Below are 14,435 nucleotides of genomic sequence, written 5' to 3'. Positions count from 1 at the left end.
CATCAGTTACTTGTATCAACACTAACCACTGTTATCTGTTTGCTTTGTAGTGTTTATTATAATTGGTGATTTTCATTCTTACATATTTATACAAATCTAGATTAAAAATACCAATTGCTGTATCATCATTATAAGATCCTCAAGTGAACTGCTAAAATGACAATTTCCAGAAAAAAGAAAAAGCATGAGATTGTTTTCAAACTTATTAGCAAATGTACCTCATTGCACAACCATATGAAAAAAAAAACACATTTGGAAACATAGGAGCAAGATTAGTGGGGCCTTTGAGCCATAGTCTCAATTTGGATTCCATTCACTTTACCTGGCAACAGAGCCAATTTAGCAGGCATCAGGCTGTGCACAAGATTTTCATGTAAATGAAAACAGTTTGGGGCATTTTGCTTTCCCTCAGTAAAAGTGAAATATCACTTTTCACTGGCATTACAAAAATAAAACAGAGGTTAACATAGAAGGATCCAGGGCAGAGTCCATTACCGGGAGAACTAATTTGGCAGGTGCACCAACCTCTTGGAGATCATGGGCCATGATTCTAGTGAGTACTAACAAGTGAAACATGCACGTGTAGAAGGTATTAAAGGACAAAGCACAGATATAACATTCTGAAATTTATAGGATTAAAATCACCAAATTAAGAATAATCATTGTATTTTCAATTTGTTTTTAACCTTTTATATATTTCAAATTTAAACTAATTCTTTATATAACATTCAGTTCAGTTCAGTTCAGTCACTCAGTCATGTCCAACTCTTTGTGACCCCATGAACCGCAGCACGGCAGGCCTCCCTGTCCATCATCAACTCCCTGAGTCCACCCAAACCCATGTCCATCGAGTTGATGATGCCATCCAGCCATCTCATTCTCTGTCGTCCCCTTCTCCTCCTGCCCTCAATCCTTCCCAACATCAGGGTCTTTTGATCTTTAAATAAAATTAATAAAAACTTTTAAATAATTGAAATAACAAATGAAGAAGTTCCCAAACATTATAATGCAGCTCTATGTGACTCATCATTAGTGTGGATTTTTGAAATTCACTGTAGCCCTCTACCTCTATCCTAGAATCATAATGACCTGGCCTTGACATCATAAGACTTTAACAGATTATCTCAGTCATACAGTTCCCATAAAGCCCAGTCATCCAGGGATTAACATTTTAAAATTCTTCCCAGACTGTGCCAAGTACTCATTACTCTATTAATTTATTCATGCATGCATTCATTCATTCATTCAATAAATACATATTTAGTTCTTACTGGGACCACATGAAACAACAAAAGGCAAGGAAAAATGTGGTTAGTCATAGATTTTGGCTCAAGAGGTTATGGTCTAATATAAGATAAAATATATGCACAAATAAAGACCACAGAAGACCAAATTTCAAAATATACACATCATAAAAGTGCAGAGGAAGTACCTTGATAATTTAAGGAAGAGAAAGAGCAAGAGTAAATTAAAGAGTGAGAGAGATGCCAACTAGGGAGAAGAAAAATGTTCTTCCTACATGGAGTCTCTTCTCTTTCACTTGCTAAGTGTATGTTAAAAGGGTTTACGTTTCATTCAGAAGCCTTGAGGACAAGTATTTGGTGTATCTCCAGCATCTAGCCCAGTACCAGAATCAGCAAAGGCATTCAGCATGCCTTTGTTGAAGTTAATTAATTAATGAATGGATATTTCTATTTAGGTTTTGGGGTACTAGCATTTGAATTCATGAAAATATATTATAACCCCTAGTTATTTGTTACAAAACTGAAATAAAAACAAATACTTCTGTAAAAAATAAAATACATTCACAAGTAAAAAAGTCATTTAAATATCTGATACATTTTTAAATTGAATTTTAATGAAAGGAGAACTATTACTTTTCAAACAGAATTCAGTTTTTTTCACTTTGTGATATCACTCTGCAGGAGTTCACTATAATGTTCTTTTCACACAAAAGGCACTAGAAGAATTATTATCCTCCTGCAAATAGTGTTTTCTTTCACATTATTCTCAAGTTATAGACATTTGAAATTTTTCAAAATCATATTGAGCTCCTGTCTGATTCTATACTTGTAATCTCAAGATAGCAATTGTTAGTTCACTTGACAACTTAGATCTTAAGAAAATACTAAAATTTAATATTATGGAATGGGTTATATGTAAGAATTTAAAAGTATAAAAAACTAGTTTTGTTTAAGGGTAGCATAACATAAATTCAGGCTCTTAATTACTTCCTGAAAATGCTTCTATAAATAAATTACTAGTAGAATCAAGATAACTAAAATTAATGCTGCAACAGTCTATTGTGCTCTCATGAATTAACCATTAGAATGCTTAAGAGCTCCAAAGATAGATAAGATAGATTGCTCTTCAAACAAATTTCAAAGTGTAAAATATATTATCTTTGTGGGAGGGTCTATCAAAGTAACTATTGAATCACTTCTCCAGCAATATTGACTCTGGCCAATAAATCTGGAAAATAGCAAAACTATTTTCAAATAAAGATGACTAGTTTGTTTTGCACTCACAAAGGATAAATAACATAACATAATCAGCCAGTCAGAGCAGAGTACACACACACACACACACATCCTTATATATGGACACGCTTGTCTCCTAGCTCACGCCATCCATTGCCTTCCTTTCCTCTCTTGCATATTTGTTTGTCTCCCCACTAGTCTATGATTTTGTTAGCAAGCAGAAATTATATCTTATTCGTATTTATTTCTGTACTTCCCCACTTCTGCACTCCAGCACTTACCTATAACTCTTTTCCATACAGAAAGAAATCAAAACAAATATCATTTAATATAAAACAAAATAATCAGATTAACTGAGGTTTCTAACTTTTTGAATCTTGTGTTAAGAAAAACTAACACCATTTAATTGAAAAAAATTTCTACCAATTTCCAAATCAACACAGATATCTAGCTGTAAAATCCCTAAAGATCTCCCTATATAATCTTACACATATTTTATCCGGGAATATAACTAAGGATCCTGTCCCAATCCAGAATGTTATTCAGATTAGACTCTTCCCTTTACACTTGAATTTGCCCAATATGCCCAATATGAGCTTAGTAAAGGCAGAGAGCTCTGATTTTGAGTCTTCATCACCATCTACCCACATCATGAATCCCTGATCAACCTCAGGTTTCTTTCCTGAGGACCCAAAGTATAAAGCAGTATCATAAAGCTAAAGGGTAGCTTAGCAAATCATAGTGTTTTCCATACTGAAAATTAAGATCCAATGCTGACAATTGATGTCAATAATACCAGACACATTATACTATGTTCACCTCTCCAGACGCAAAAGCAAGTATAATTTAGATAACATGAGGAATAAGCAATAAAGCATATTGGTTAAGAAGACAAGGAACCACTTCTGCGATTCACCAGGTAAGTGAATTTAACCAATTAAACTATCTAAATCTTAGTTTTTTCCAACTGTAAAACAGGAATAATTATATTTATCTTATAATAGCCATGGGAGGCTTAAATAAGATGACATAAGTCCACCATGTAGCATGGTACCTAGCACAAAACAAATGCTCAATAAATGACAGTGATAATAATGAGGGGAAGTCAGAGACATGTCCAGGCAGGAGTTGACCAAGAGATGGAATAAGTGCCATGGCCACTCAGGTGGCTAGGCAGAGAAACCACTGTGGAAATCCCAAAGAATTAAGGTAGGACCAGAGGTAACATCTAGGCAGGCTTTGGCACTCTTACAGTGAACTAAGCTTCAATGTGACAATTTCCTACACTACTTTTCCTTTTATTTTATCAACTGCTTGAATACTTAGAAACCAAAATAGTCATTAGTCATAAAATTTTCAAGATTCAAGCCAGCAGAAAAGATATATTCTATCAAGTTTCTTAATATTACTCAAATAATACCAATGAAATAATATCAAAGACGCAACTTTCTATTTTTACTGTAATTAAAGCTACCAGCCTGTACACAAAACTCATGTTTGGTAGCACTGAAACAAATGTTTCTAACCAACCCCCAAATACATATCAAATTGCACATACTCTAATGAAAACAAAGTCTGCCTGGAAAACTTCCATAAGCTTATATAAATGAAATCAAAAGTAGAGGCATTAAGATAAGTAAGAATAAAGTTATTATCAAGTGCATTTTGAAAAAAGTTAAAACACTTTAAATAAATTGAGAAACGTATAAGCAGTGGTGTAATACACATGTATTTATACTCACATATATCTATATGTACATATGAAATAGTGTTTATAAGGAAGCCAATTTCCCAGAATAATGTATATTTCAAATCTTAATATCTTTGCAAAGACAGAGTAATGTTTCAGACATGATAAAGAAAAAAGCATTCACTATTTTCTACATACTGCTTACATTTAATTAAACAGAAATATAGCTAGTCTCTAGAAATGAATTTACAAATATTTAGTTCTGTTTATAACTGTAATGATTAGGCATACTAGTTATGCAATCACTAAATAAACAAGGTAATACTATTTTGAGCCAAGATAATGACAACAGAAATGAGAGTAGTGCATGTAAAAGATACATGTCACTCATGTCAGTAAAGTTACTGACAAATAATGGGACATTTGGAACAAGAGACAAGGAAGAGCCAAAGTGGACTGGCAAAGCTGACTTAACCTGGTGTCCCCAAAGCAGAATTAGGGCCATGGGAAGAAGTTAGGTTGGATCCAGAGGTAATGAGCCCAATCTGAGACAAATTAAGAGACAAATTAGAAAAACACTATTAACTGAAAAAATAATGCTTGTTTCTTATTTTATATATTAACAGGTAGAAATAAACTCAGTTGAAAAATTCTTAAATTTAGAAGAAAAACAAATGTAATATAATAGGCCCCTGAATTACAACATAAAATGAAGAAAAATATGTCTTGATAGTGATAAAGGCTAGGTCTCAAAAAATTAATTCCTTCATGAAGCAAGTCTGTTTTTTTCACTGCATGCAAATTATTGAAAAACAAAACCCTGTTAGCTACAAAAAAATGTAAGTATCAATCTTTCAACAACCCACAAACATAGAATACTTGTTAAGTAAGATTGGCCTTATAAAAATGGAAGACTTCCCCTGTGATATATGGGAACAGTGTGAGCATTCTGCTCAATGAAAATCAATAGAAATATTTATACTTACAAAAAACTCTACTCAGAAATAACACTTAACAAGCAAAAATTTCCTATATTTTGCAATTCTAGAGAAAGAAAAAAATAGCCTTTTTCTATTCCCTCTCAAAAATGGGCTGTCATTTTTGTTCTGTTGAGTACTTACTGTATTTAAAATAATATTTGCTATCCTACAAAAAAGATGTTTAAATGGCTAGTAACTAACTAATTAGAATATGAACAATATACATTAATGTTCATATACACACATATATTTGTACAAATACACATAGATATTATTTTGCAGTGAATACAAGATCATTAAAATGACCGTTTTTATGTAATCACAAATTGGAAACTTTAAAAAGCTATTCCTTCCCCTTAAAGTCACAAGATTCCCATTTTAAGTAAGTGGGAAAAAAAGACTGAATAATGAGTTACTTTTATTCATCTAACATTATAAAATTTGTGTGTGTGAAAGGTACATAGAAGTGATGCTGAGAGAGACACTGGAAAATTACTGCTTAAGCAATATCATTGATGTAAAGGAGTAACTAGTTTAGTAGACTAGAAATTTTTCTTGAGGGGAATTTCCTAAAGAATGGGTTAGCTACTATCTCTCATCATTAGAATAGCATATAACAATTTCTTAGCTCAGACTCTAGATTATAATCCTTTGTGGAGAGTTAAGTTTTCATATCCCTGGATCTCTATAAGTTATGCCTTAAGAATAATTAACTCACCTGAAAAATACTTACCTAAAGCACTGAAGAAAACCACAAGTAAGTAAAAATAGGAGTTTATCAGGTTAAAATTCACTGAAAGAAACTGTTCTCTCAGAAAGATAGGACATGAAGATTCTACAGACACTTTACATAGAGCCCTGATCAAAAGGTCTGGGGAAGCAGAGCCTTTTTAGATTTATATCACCTACTGCCCTTCTTAAAACAATTCTGACTAGCTAGTCAGGCACTCAAGTTGGCTGTTCATTTTCATTTTATAAAATAACATATTTGGGTCATCTTCAGGCAGGTTGACTAAGTGATTTATTTTCCAAACTAGAGCAAAAGCATAAACTGGGACTGCCCTGGTGAACACTCTGTCCACAGGGGAGAGCTTGGCTGTGTGCCTCTCCTGCTTCAGCATATTGATATAAATCAGTTAAAAATGGAGAAAGGGACCAAGACAGAGAAGATGAATAGAGAACACCCAGGCCAGCTGGAAAGGGAAAAGAAAATAAAGGGCACAAGGTCATGTGACTGCTAATTACGTGAGGAAGGGGAGGGGCTGTTGTATTTACTGACTGAGACAAGAAGGATTTACATGGATTGTATCTGAGTCTCAAGGTATTTGTTTAGTGCCAGTGAAGAGCTTCTCCATCACTGTGCTGTGCTGGGCTGTGCTAAGTCACTTCAGTCGTGTTTGAATCTTTGTGACCCTATGGACTATAGCCCACCAAGCTCCTCTGTCATTGGGATTCTCCAGGCAAGAATACTGAAGTGGGTTGCCATGCCCTTCTCCAGGGGATCTTCCTGACCCAGGGATCCAACCCATATCTCTTACGACGTTTCCTGCATTGGCAGGAGGATTCTTTACCACGAAGGCCACCTGGAAGACAGTCAGCCACTGTGTTTGTGTGAGTGTGTGTGTGTAAATAATATCTCTCCATATGGGCAGCCCTGGTGGCTCAGTGGTGAAGAATTAGCCTGGAATGCAGGAGATGCAGGTTCGATCCCTAAATTGGGAAGATCCCCTGGAGAAAGAAACAGCAACCCAATCCAATATTCTTGCCAGAGGAGCCTGGTGGGCTACAGTCCAAGGGTTTCAAGAGTCAGACACAACTTACTGACTAAACAACAACAAATAGGCGTAGTATACACCTATTTATATTTTATACAATAATTACAAATATGAAATAATTGTCTAAAACTAAAGTATCATCAAAATTTGCATTTCCATACCTGATTTAAACAATTTTGAAATCATAAGTAATTGGCCACAAGATTATGTTCATTTATGTACAATACTTACATGCTGTATATATGTGTATGTCAATATATGTGCGTGTTCCTTATAAATAAACATGTGAATGAAACTAATCCTCTTAGATTTTCAAAACCAATAAGTCAACCTGGCAAAATCTACTATGATGTTATATTCACAGGTTTAGTTGTTAAATTCTACTTACTAATACAAGTGAATATGTTATTTTCTTGATATTAAGATATCACCAGCTTTAAGAATCAGTTTCAGTTTCAGAGAAGAAAATACATGTTAGACATACACACTGATGATAAGCACCATCCCAATTTCAGAAAGATTAAAATGTGAAAAATATGACTTGACATTTAGAAAGTATAACTAAGGAGTTAGGAGTTTTAAAATAAAACATATCCCCAAATAAGAAACTCTCTAAAGAAAATATGTGGGATTTTAAAATAAACAATGAGAGCTAATTACTTAACTGATATGATTCAAATTAAGACTTGCACTCTGGATACCAGCACCTTCTAGATACTAAATCAAGCAGGACCTCGTGTGTGTACACACACACACAGAATAAACGTATCATGGCTTGTTATTTTTCACAAATCATCATCATAGAAATTATGAATTATTCACAGTAGAGTTAATTCCAAGTAAGCCAGGAATGATATAGCATAATAAAGCATAAGTTTCCATGACAAATAAGAACAAGTATATAAAATCCTACAGATATATGCCCCATAACACATTACAGAGCATTGATTTCCCAGAGGCTAATGTTAAACTCACACATACAATAACAGTTCTATTTTCATTATCTCCTGTAACTCAAATGTATTCATGCTACACAATTACTTTTACATAATAGTATATTTCAGTTATCTGGGCTATTTCATCTGTAACAATAGGAGTCCTTCCTTATTTTAAATGAGCATCTTTGGAAGCATCTTATTATTTTCTATACAATCTTTCAATCACTTTGATCATTCGTTAAAGTGTATGGCATCTTTTATTCACACATCAGATAACATGCTTCAGATTTTTTAAAAATCCACATATTAATAAATAGGAAGGATTCTCAGGAATGTAATTTTATGTATAGGATTACATTCCTGTCTCCAAGGACTGAGCTCTATACATTTGAGACACTGAAATGTTCACAATAAAAAGAAGTAATAATCTCAAAAAAAGTGAGTATTTTTATTTAACAGAAAACGAGCAAATGATAGATCAACTAATTTTTGCTAAAGGAAAACTAAATAAAGGTAGAAGGGTACAGATGGAAAGAGAAGAGGCAACAATGGTTCTTTTGCATGGAGAAAAGGACTAAGAAAGTAAACAAAGAGTTAATGAATAAAACGTGGGCCTTCTATTTTTCTTAGCTTTGGGCTCCAATCTCAGCTGAGATTAGAAACAAATTTAGTCTGATACACTCTAACAGAAACATATTTTATCCACCACCAAACAAGAATGGGGGAAGTTTTTATCCAAGGTAATTCAACAATATGAATAAATAATTAGGACATTAAACAGAGATCAAAGCTGAAGATTCTTCAATACTGCCTACTTTTTAGAACTTGTTTTTTTTTATCTTATTGAAAAAATGGGAATAATCTCTAGACTTTGACATCTGATTACATTTCAATCTGCCTTTTGTCTGTACCACATGTGTTTCCCTTATGCTCACAGTGGTCACTCTTGTTTTTTCTTCATATTTTGAGAACTTGCTTCCTTTCATTAAGCTGCAATCAGCAAAAGAGTCCCTTCCACGTATATATATATATATATATATATATATATATATATATATATGTATGTATATACACATATACATATATCACTGATGCCTCCAAACTAGCATCATCCTTTGTTGCTTTTAGACCTTAATAGGAGCCATAGATTCTTCCTGGGAGTTCTCCAAACTTTAGATTTTAGATATATGGATCAAGATACAGACGTTAAAGTATCAAAGAATCCTCAAGACAAAATAAATATTAAGAAGTTACTGATCAGAGATACATAGTCACTATTTACCGACAGTTACTGAGCTGTGACACAGGCACAGGAGTACAAGATTATTTCCAAAATCATGGCAGTCAGGCACTATCACTGCTATTGTCCAAAAGAGCACATATGGGAGTACAGAAAAGATGCTTTTTAAAAAAGATATCATGAAGATAACCCCACTATTTATTTTATAACATGTTAAAATGTTATAGCTTTTTGCAATAATATTAAGCTACAGTAAACACATTATATGAACACTTTAAAATGTTAAAAAAAAAAAAGAAGTTATTGAGTAAAAAGAGCCAGAATGACTTGCGTAGACAATTCTCTTCTGCAGCGGCTCTCAAAGTGTGATGTGTGGATTAACAGCACTAGTGTCATATGTGAACTTGTAAGAAATGCAAATTCCAGGCCCCACCCCAGACCTAGTGAATTTTAAAAAAATGTAGGGAAGCAGAGGTTGGAGCTGAAGAAGAGGGAGGTGCTTTTTATGCATAATGGGCTTCCCAAGTGGCACAGTGGTAAAGAGACATAGAAGACATGAGTTCAATCCCTGGGTCAGGAAAATACCCTGGACAAGGAAATGGCAACCCACTCCAATATTCTTGTCTGGAAAATTCCACTGGACAGAAGAGCCTGGCAGGCTATAGTCCATAGTGTCACAAAGACTTGGAAATGACTAAGCAACTAAGAACTCAAAGTTTAAAAACCACTTCAATGTTCAATTGTATTCTAATACCAAATAATATTTTTCCTAGTTCTAAAACCACAAATTTACCTCACTGAAGGAAAAGCATTTTTTTTTTTCCAAGAAAGCTTTTAGCATTTTCAGAATCACTTAGTTCCCTATTTATCTGAAGGTTCTAGTGAAGAACTAAGCAGCTTCTTTTCAGGCTTTAAAACTGTGGCATTGTGTTTGCTAGTATGAGATTGAAGGACATTAGTGGGACACTGTGGGGGTTAGTCAGATCAGCATTTCAGACTCCAAAGCTTGCCCCCAAAACTGTTTGTCTTTTTGTAACTGACTTTTCTCATGTCATTTTTCCCCAGATACCTTTATCAATGAATGTGTCAACTTTTCTGGCATACGACCAGCCCACAATAAGTTACTGTGGGGTGCATCATGAACTTCTCTCTCATAAGTCTTTTGAAACGAATGCACAGGAAGATACGATGGAAACACACCTAGAGACTGAGCTGGACCTGAGCACAATCACAACTGGCCGAATCAGTGACCATAAACAGCCGCTGGCTTAATTGAGCTAAGTGGTAACCAAGAGTTGCCACCAAACTTTGTAACCTCAAGGACAAAATGAGGAAGATTTGTTCATTGTGGACTCTAAAAACAACACAATCCCCTGTTAAAATAAACAAAAATCCAAGATTGATTCATGAAATAAAGAAGACATGAATTGTTTCAAGTCTACACTTTGTAATTAGCTAAGTTGTGCAGTATTTTTTTGACTTAAAAAGAGTATGACCCTGAAAAAAATCTTTTTTTCTCAAAATTCATCCTACCTATCTGTAAAAACTGTACAGAGCTAATGTATTTTTCATATTGTAAAGTTTCAATTACAGAAACAATTGGTATGTACAGTACCATAATTTAATTACATTTTACTTTACAAACTTTACACATTTCAGTTTCTAAAATTTTAAATTAACAAATATTATTTCTTGTGTTATTCAGAGTTACTCAGTTTTGTAGGGACTGTTTTGTTACTGCTTTTGTGCCCAGAAACCTTGACTCTAAAATTCTGTGCTGTACAAAACATGCACGATTTTTATCATGCTTACTGCGTAGAATTTTATCTACTTGTTCCAGAAATAATACATTAACCAAAAAGGGTTTAATTGTTGAGACTTGTAAGAAGTTCTTCAATTACATAGACAGGTTTTTCTTATAAATGAAAAAAAAATCAAAGATTTTTTTTAACACTTCTCAGATTTAACTGTTGCCTTGAATTACAGCCTAGTTTCTAAGCAGTGAAATGTAATGATAAAGAGGGATATTTTTAACAATATATTTCCGAATGAATGACTCATTATTTCATTCTTTTGAGTAACCCATTGTTAAGGGTGTGGGGGGGAGCATGGACAAAACATCACTGGAAACAAAGGCCGTAACCACAGCAACAGACTTTGATACACTTAAAGGTGCAGCTGTCAGGGACAAAGAAAAACTTGTTAACATCTCATTATTTCAGGCCAAGGTGGGAGGATAAAGCATAATAATTGAACAGTAGAAATTTTTCTCTTAATTAACCTGAAGTGGTTTACCTAAAAATAACCATTAGTCTGTGCAAAATGTGCCTGGTTTTTAAAATAATTTCTCCTTTAGAATGGTGAGGCTACATTCTAGGATCATCTCAAAGGGATGAAAATTTTCACTTTGCGTGCTACATCAATTTTCTCCTGGGGGAGAACTCTAAATATTTACAGCTCATTCAATATAAACGAGAGCCATGGTGAAGAACTTTATCAATGAAGTAGACTGTAAACATCCTTAAAATATTCTACACTGTTTATATCGCTATTTTATAATGAGGTTCACTTCCAAATTATCTGAAAAATAACCCAGAGTAATTTGAAAGCACTCTGGATCCTATATTGATTATCTGATTGTATTATAAAGCTAATTCAATCAAATTATGAAAACTTGACATTTCAGAGGCTGAAATAATCAACTTCTTTCTGTCGTTTGCTTGACAAAGGTTACTGTTCAAAAATATTGTCATTTTATCTATGGTATTCATACATTCTTCGGTGTTTTGTGATACATATAAGTTTCAATTGCTGTTACACTACGAGAAGTGCTTTTTTATGTTGCCATTTTTAATTATGACATCAAAAATAGGTTGAGAATGTATCTAATAGGGATAAGACAGTCAAAAATAATGAAGAAAATAATTTGTGAAAATCGATGTCAATATTTAATTTTTTATTTCTTCCAAAGAAATTCAGAATTGTAGTTTTATGCAGGTTTATCATTGCAAATTTAAGAGCAGCTTCAAGAAGAATGAATTTAAATAACGAAGAGCAAATTTTTGTTGAAAATATAGTCAGAAGAAAAAAAAATGTTGGAAGAGCAAACTTACTAATTTAAATGAAACTAAATGTCACAGTACTTGTATCAACTACTTAGCATTCCAGATTTTGTAATATATTTTGCATAAATTATTTGCTATTCAAAAAATTTTGTAATTTTCAGTTTAATTTTAATCTCTATTTTTTCCAATTTCTAATTTTCTTGTAATTTATTACTGTCAGAATATTCTTAATCCTCTACACTGGGATTTTGCTTTGCAGTTAGCAAATCTATAGAGGATTAATTATGAATCTACTATGTGTGGATCTGAAATCAGATACAAAATTTCATTTATTATGTAAACCAAAACGTCATTTGCAATTTTTTTCATTAGAAGTTGTCCTTGCAAAGATTCAAATATCTTTTAATTTGTGTAAATGAGCACTTTATATAACTTTCCAGACATTTTCAAACTGACAAATCATTTTTAGAAATTTTAAGCTTCCAGGGAGCCTCACAAATATATGCCCTTTATTTCCTGAACCAAACCACTTTCTTTTTCAGGCATTTTAAGTTCATCTAAAGAGAACAACTATAAATAGAAGCATACACCTTGGAACCATAGCTCTGTGTATCTGAGGACTTACTATAAGCTACATACAGTAAGAGCCAAGTAAACTTAGAATTTTCGTTTTCCTCATATTTGAAATTAAACCCAATGGACCTCTAACAGGAAAAAAAAAGGTGCTGGGTTACTTGTTGGCTTAATTTTTATTCTACCATACCCAGGGGTGTGGGCGCTGGGGGAAAATGAAAACCTAACGGAGATTGTGTCTGGAATATTTACATTTGCAATTTATATATTTGTGTCTAAAATCTTATTTCTAACTTATCTTTTTCAGGATTCAATAATCTCCCATTTCTTCTTTCTAACCACTCCATGTCTCCCTAATTACTATTCATTTATTTAAACAACTGAAATGCTTCTGTATTTGGAGTTGAAACATGCAGTTTAGCCCAGTGTGGTTACAGTAACAGCAACGGCTGTAAACAAATTTATGCAGTGTTTTGAGGTTTACAAATCACATTTCACATTTTGTCTTTATAACCAATCTATGAAGACACATTAATCTCAAAGATTAATGAAACTTGCCTAAGAACATAGGGCTAATAACTGATGGAATTGACCTACTCTCAAAATTCAGACCTTATTAGTCTTTCCACTAATCTAAAAGCCTTCCCTCTCTAATCAGGGCCAGAGAATTTCCAGATAGTAAATAGAATTTTGAAAAATGTTTGATTTGTTGTTTAGTCATCCCTAATTTAAATGAGTTCCTCTATGTGTATAACATATGAACTAAATGGACTCTTTCTGTGTGCTACACTGGGCTCTCAAATTAAAACTCTATTCAGAAAGTATAACAAGTCATCAGTTTCTTAACAAATCATATCGTTTGTAAATGTGTACAATTGTTGCTTCTTGGAATTGGATGTATACAGGCCCCAAGGTACAGAATAAAATTGAGAAGCACAAGATAAAAGACAAAGATCAAAATTGAGATTGTGTATAGTTATAAGACAGATTCAGAGTGTAAGGTTGAATATACGTTTAGCACATGTTCAATTAAACACACGTTCAATTCAGAGACAATTGGGAAAACCTTTATAATTTTCGTTGTTCCTTTTTTTGTTTCAGCAAAAACTAATTATTGAACCATGAATTCTTATACCTAGAGAGAATAGAGAATAATTTTCTCTATTCTCCTTCCAACAAAAATGAAAAGCAATTCATCCAAACTGTCGTACAAATGATAAAACACACATTAAGTAATTAATATTCTTAATCAATTCATTTTTATCTCTATCCCAATTTCTAAAACCATAAAATCAGACATATTTTAATATAAAATTATATTTTTAGAAGAAAAGAAAACTTGCCCAAATTTAACATTCAAGAGAAACAGCATAATCCTGACTTGAAATCAGATCAGCATGACTCCACAAACTGCTTAGAAATAGCAAAATCTTTTTTGCAAAAATATTTTCTAAAATAAAATCACTGTATATGACATTAAAAATATATATTTGTTTTTCTCTGTTCCTCACTGGAAGACAGATATCATCTCTCATACTAAACATTAAAAATAAGTAAAGAAACAGAAAGCATGAAAGCAGGTACCTGATGTGAATGATTTGTAAGCTGGAAAAAAGAAAATCTGATGTAACAGGACCAGCAGATATTCAACCTCAGGAAAGAAGACGAGAAATCTCTAAAGTAGATACAATAAC

General features: G+C 33.1%; 2 protein-coding genes across 8 annotated transcripts in view; one reads left to right on the top strand and one right to left on the bottom strand.

Moving 5' to 3' along the window:
- Positions 1-10,534, top strand: part of LRRTM3 (leucine rich repeat transmembrane neuronal 3) — a 202,599-nt gene extending 192,065 nt beyond the window's left edge. The window contains exon 2 of the mRNA XM_081568956.1: positions 10,169-10,534. Within this exon, the coding sequence (XP_081425082.1) occupies positions 10,169-10,375 (207 nt within the window). The 3' untranslated portion in view covers positions 10,376-10,534. The remainder of the gene's footprint in view (positions 1-10,168) is intronic.
- The window catches only part of CTNNA3 (catenin alpha 3), a 1,864,976-nt gene that overhangs the window by 1,221,576 nt on the left and 628,965 nt on the right, over positions 1-14,435 (bottom strand). The gene's annotated exons all lie outside the window — the stretch shown is intronic.

The sequence above is a fragment of the Giraffa tippelskirchi genome, chromosome 2, assembly GCF_054371585.1.
Source record: "Giraffa tippelskirchi isolate mGirTip1 chromosome 2, T2T-mGirTip1v1.2.pri, whole genome shotgun sequence".
Classification (NCBI taxonomy): Eukaryota; Metazoa; Chordata; class Mammalia; order Artiodactyla; family Giraffidae; genus Giraffa; species Giraffa tippelskirchi.
Note: the sequence above shows the minus strand (reverse complement) of the source record. Positions and strands in the feature narration are given on the sequence as shown.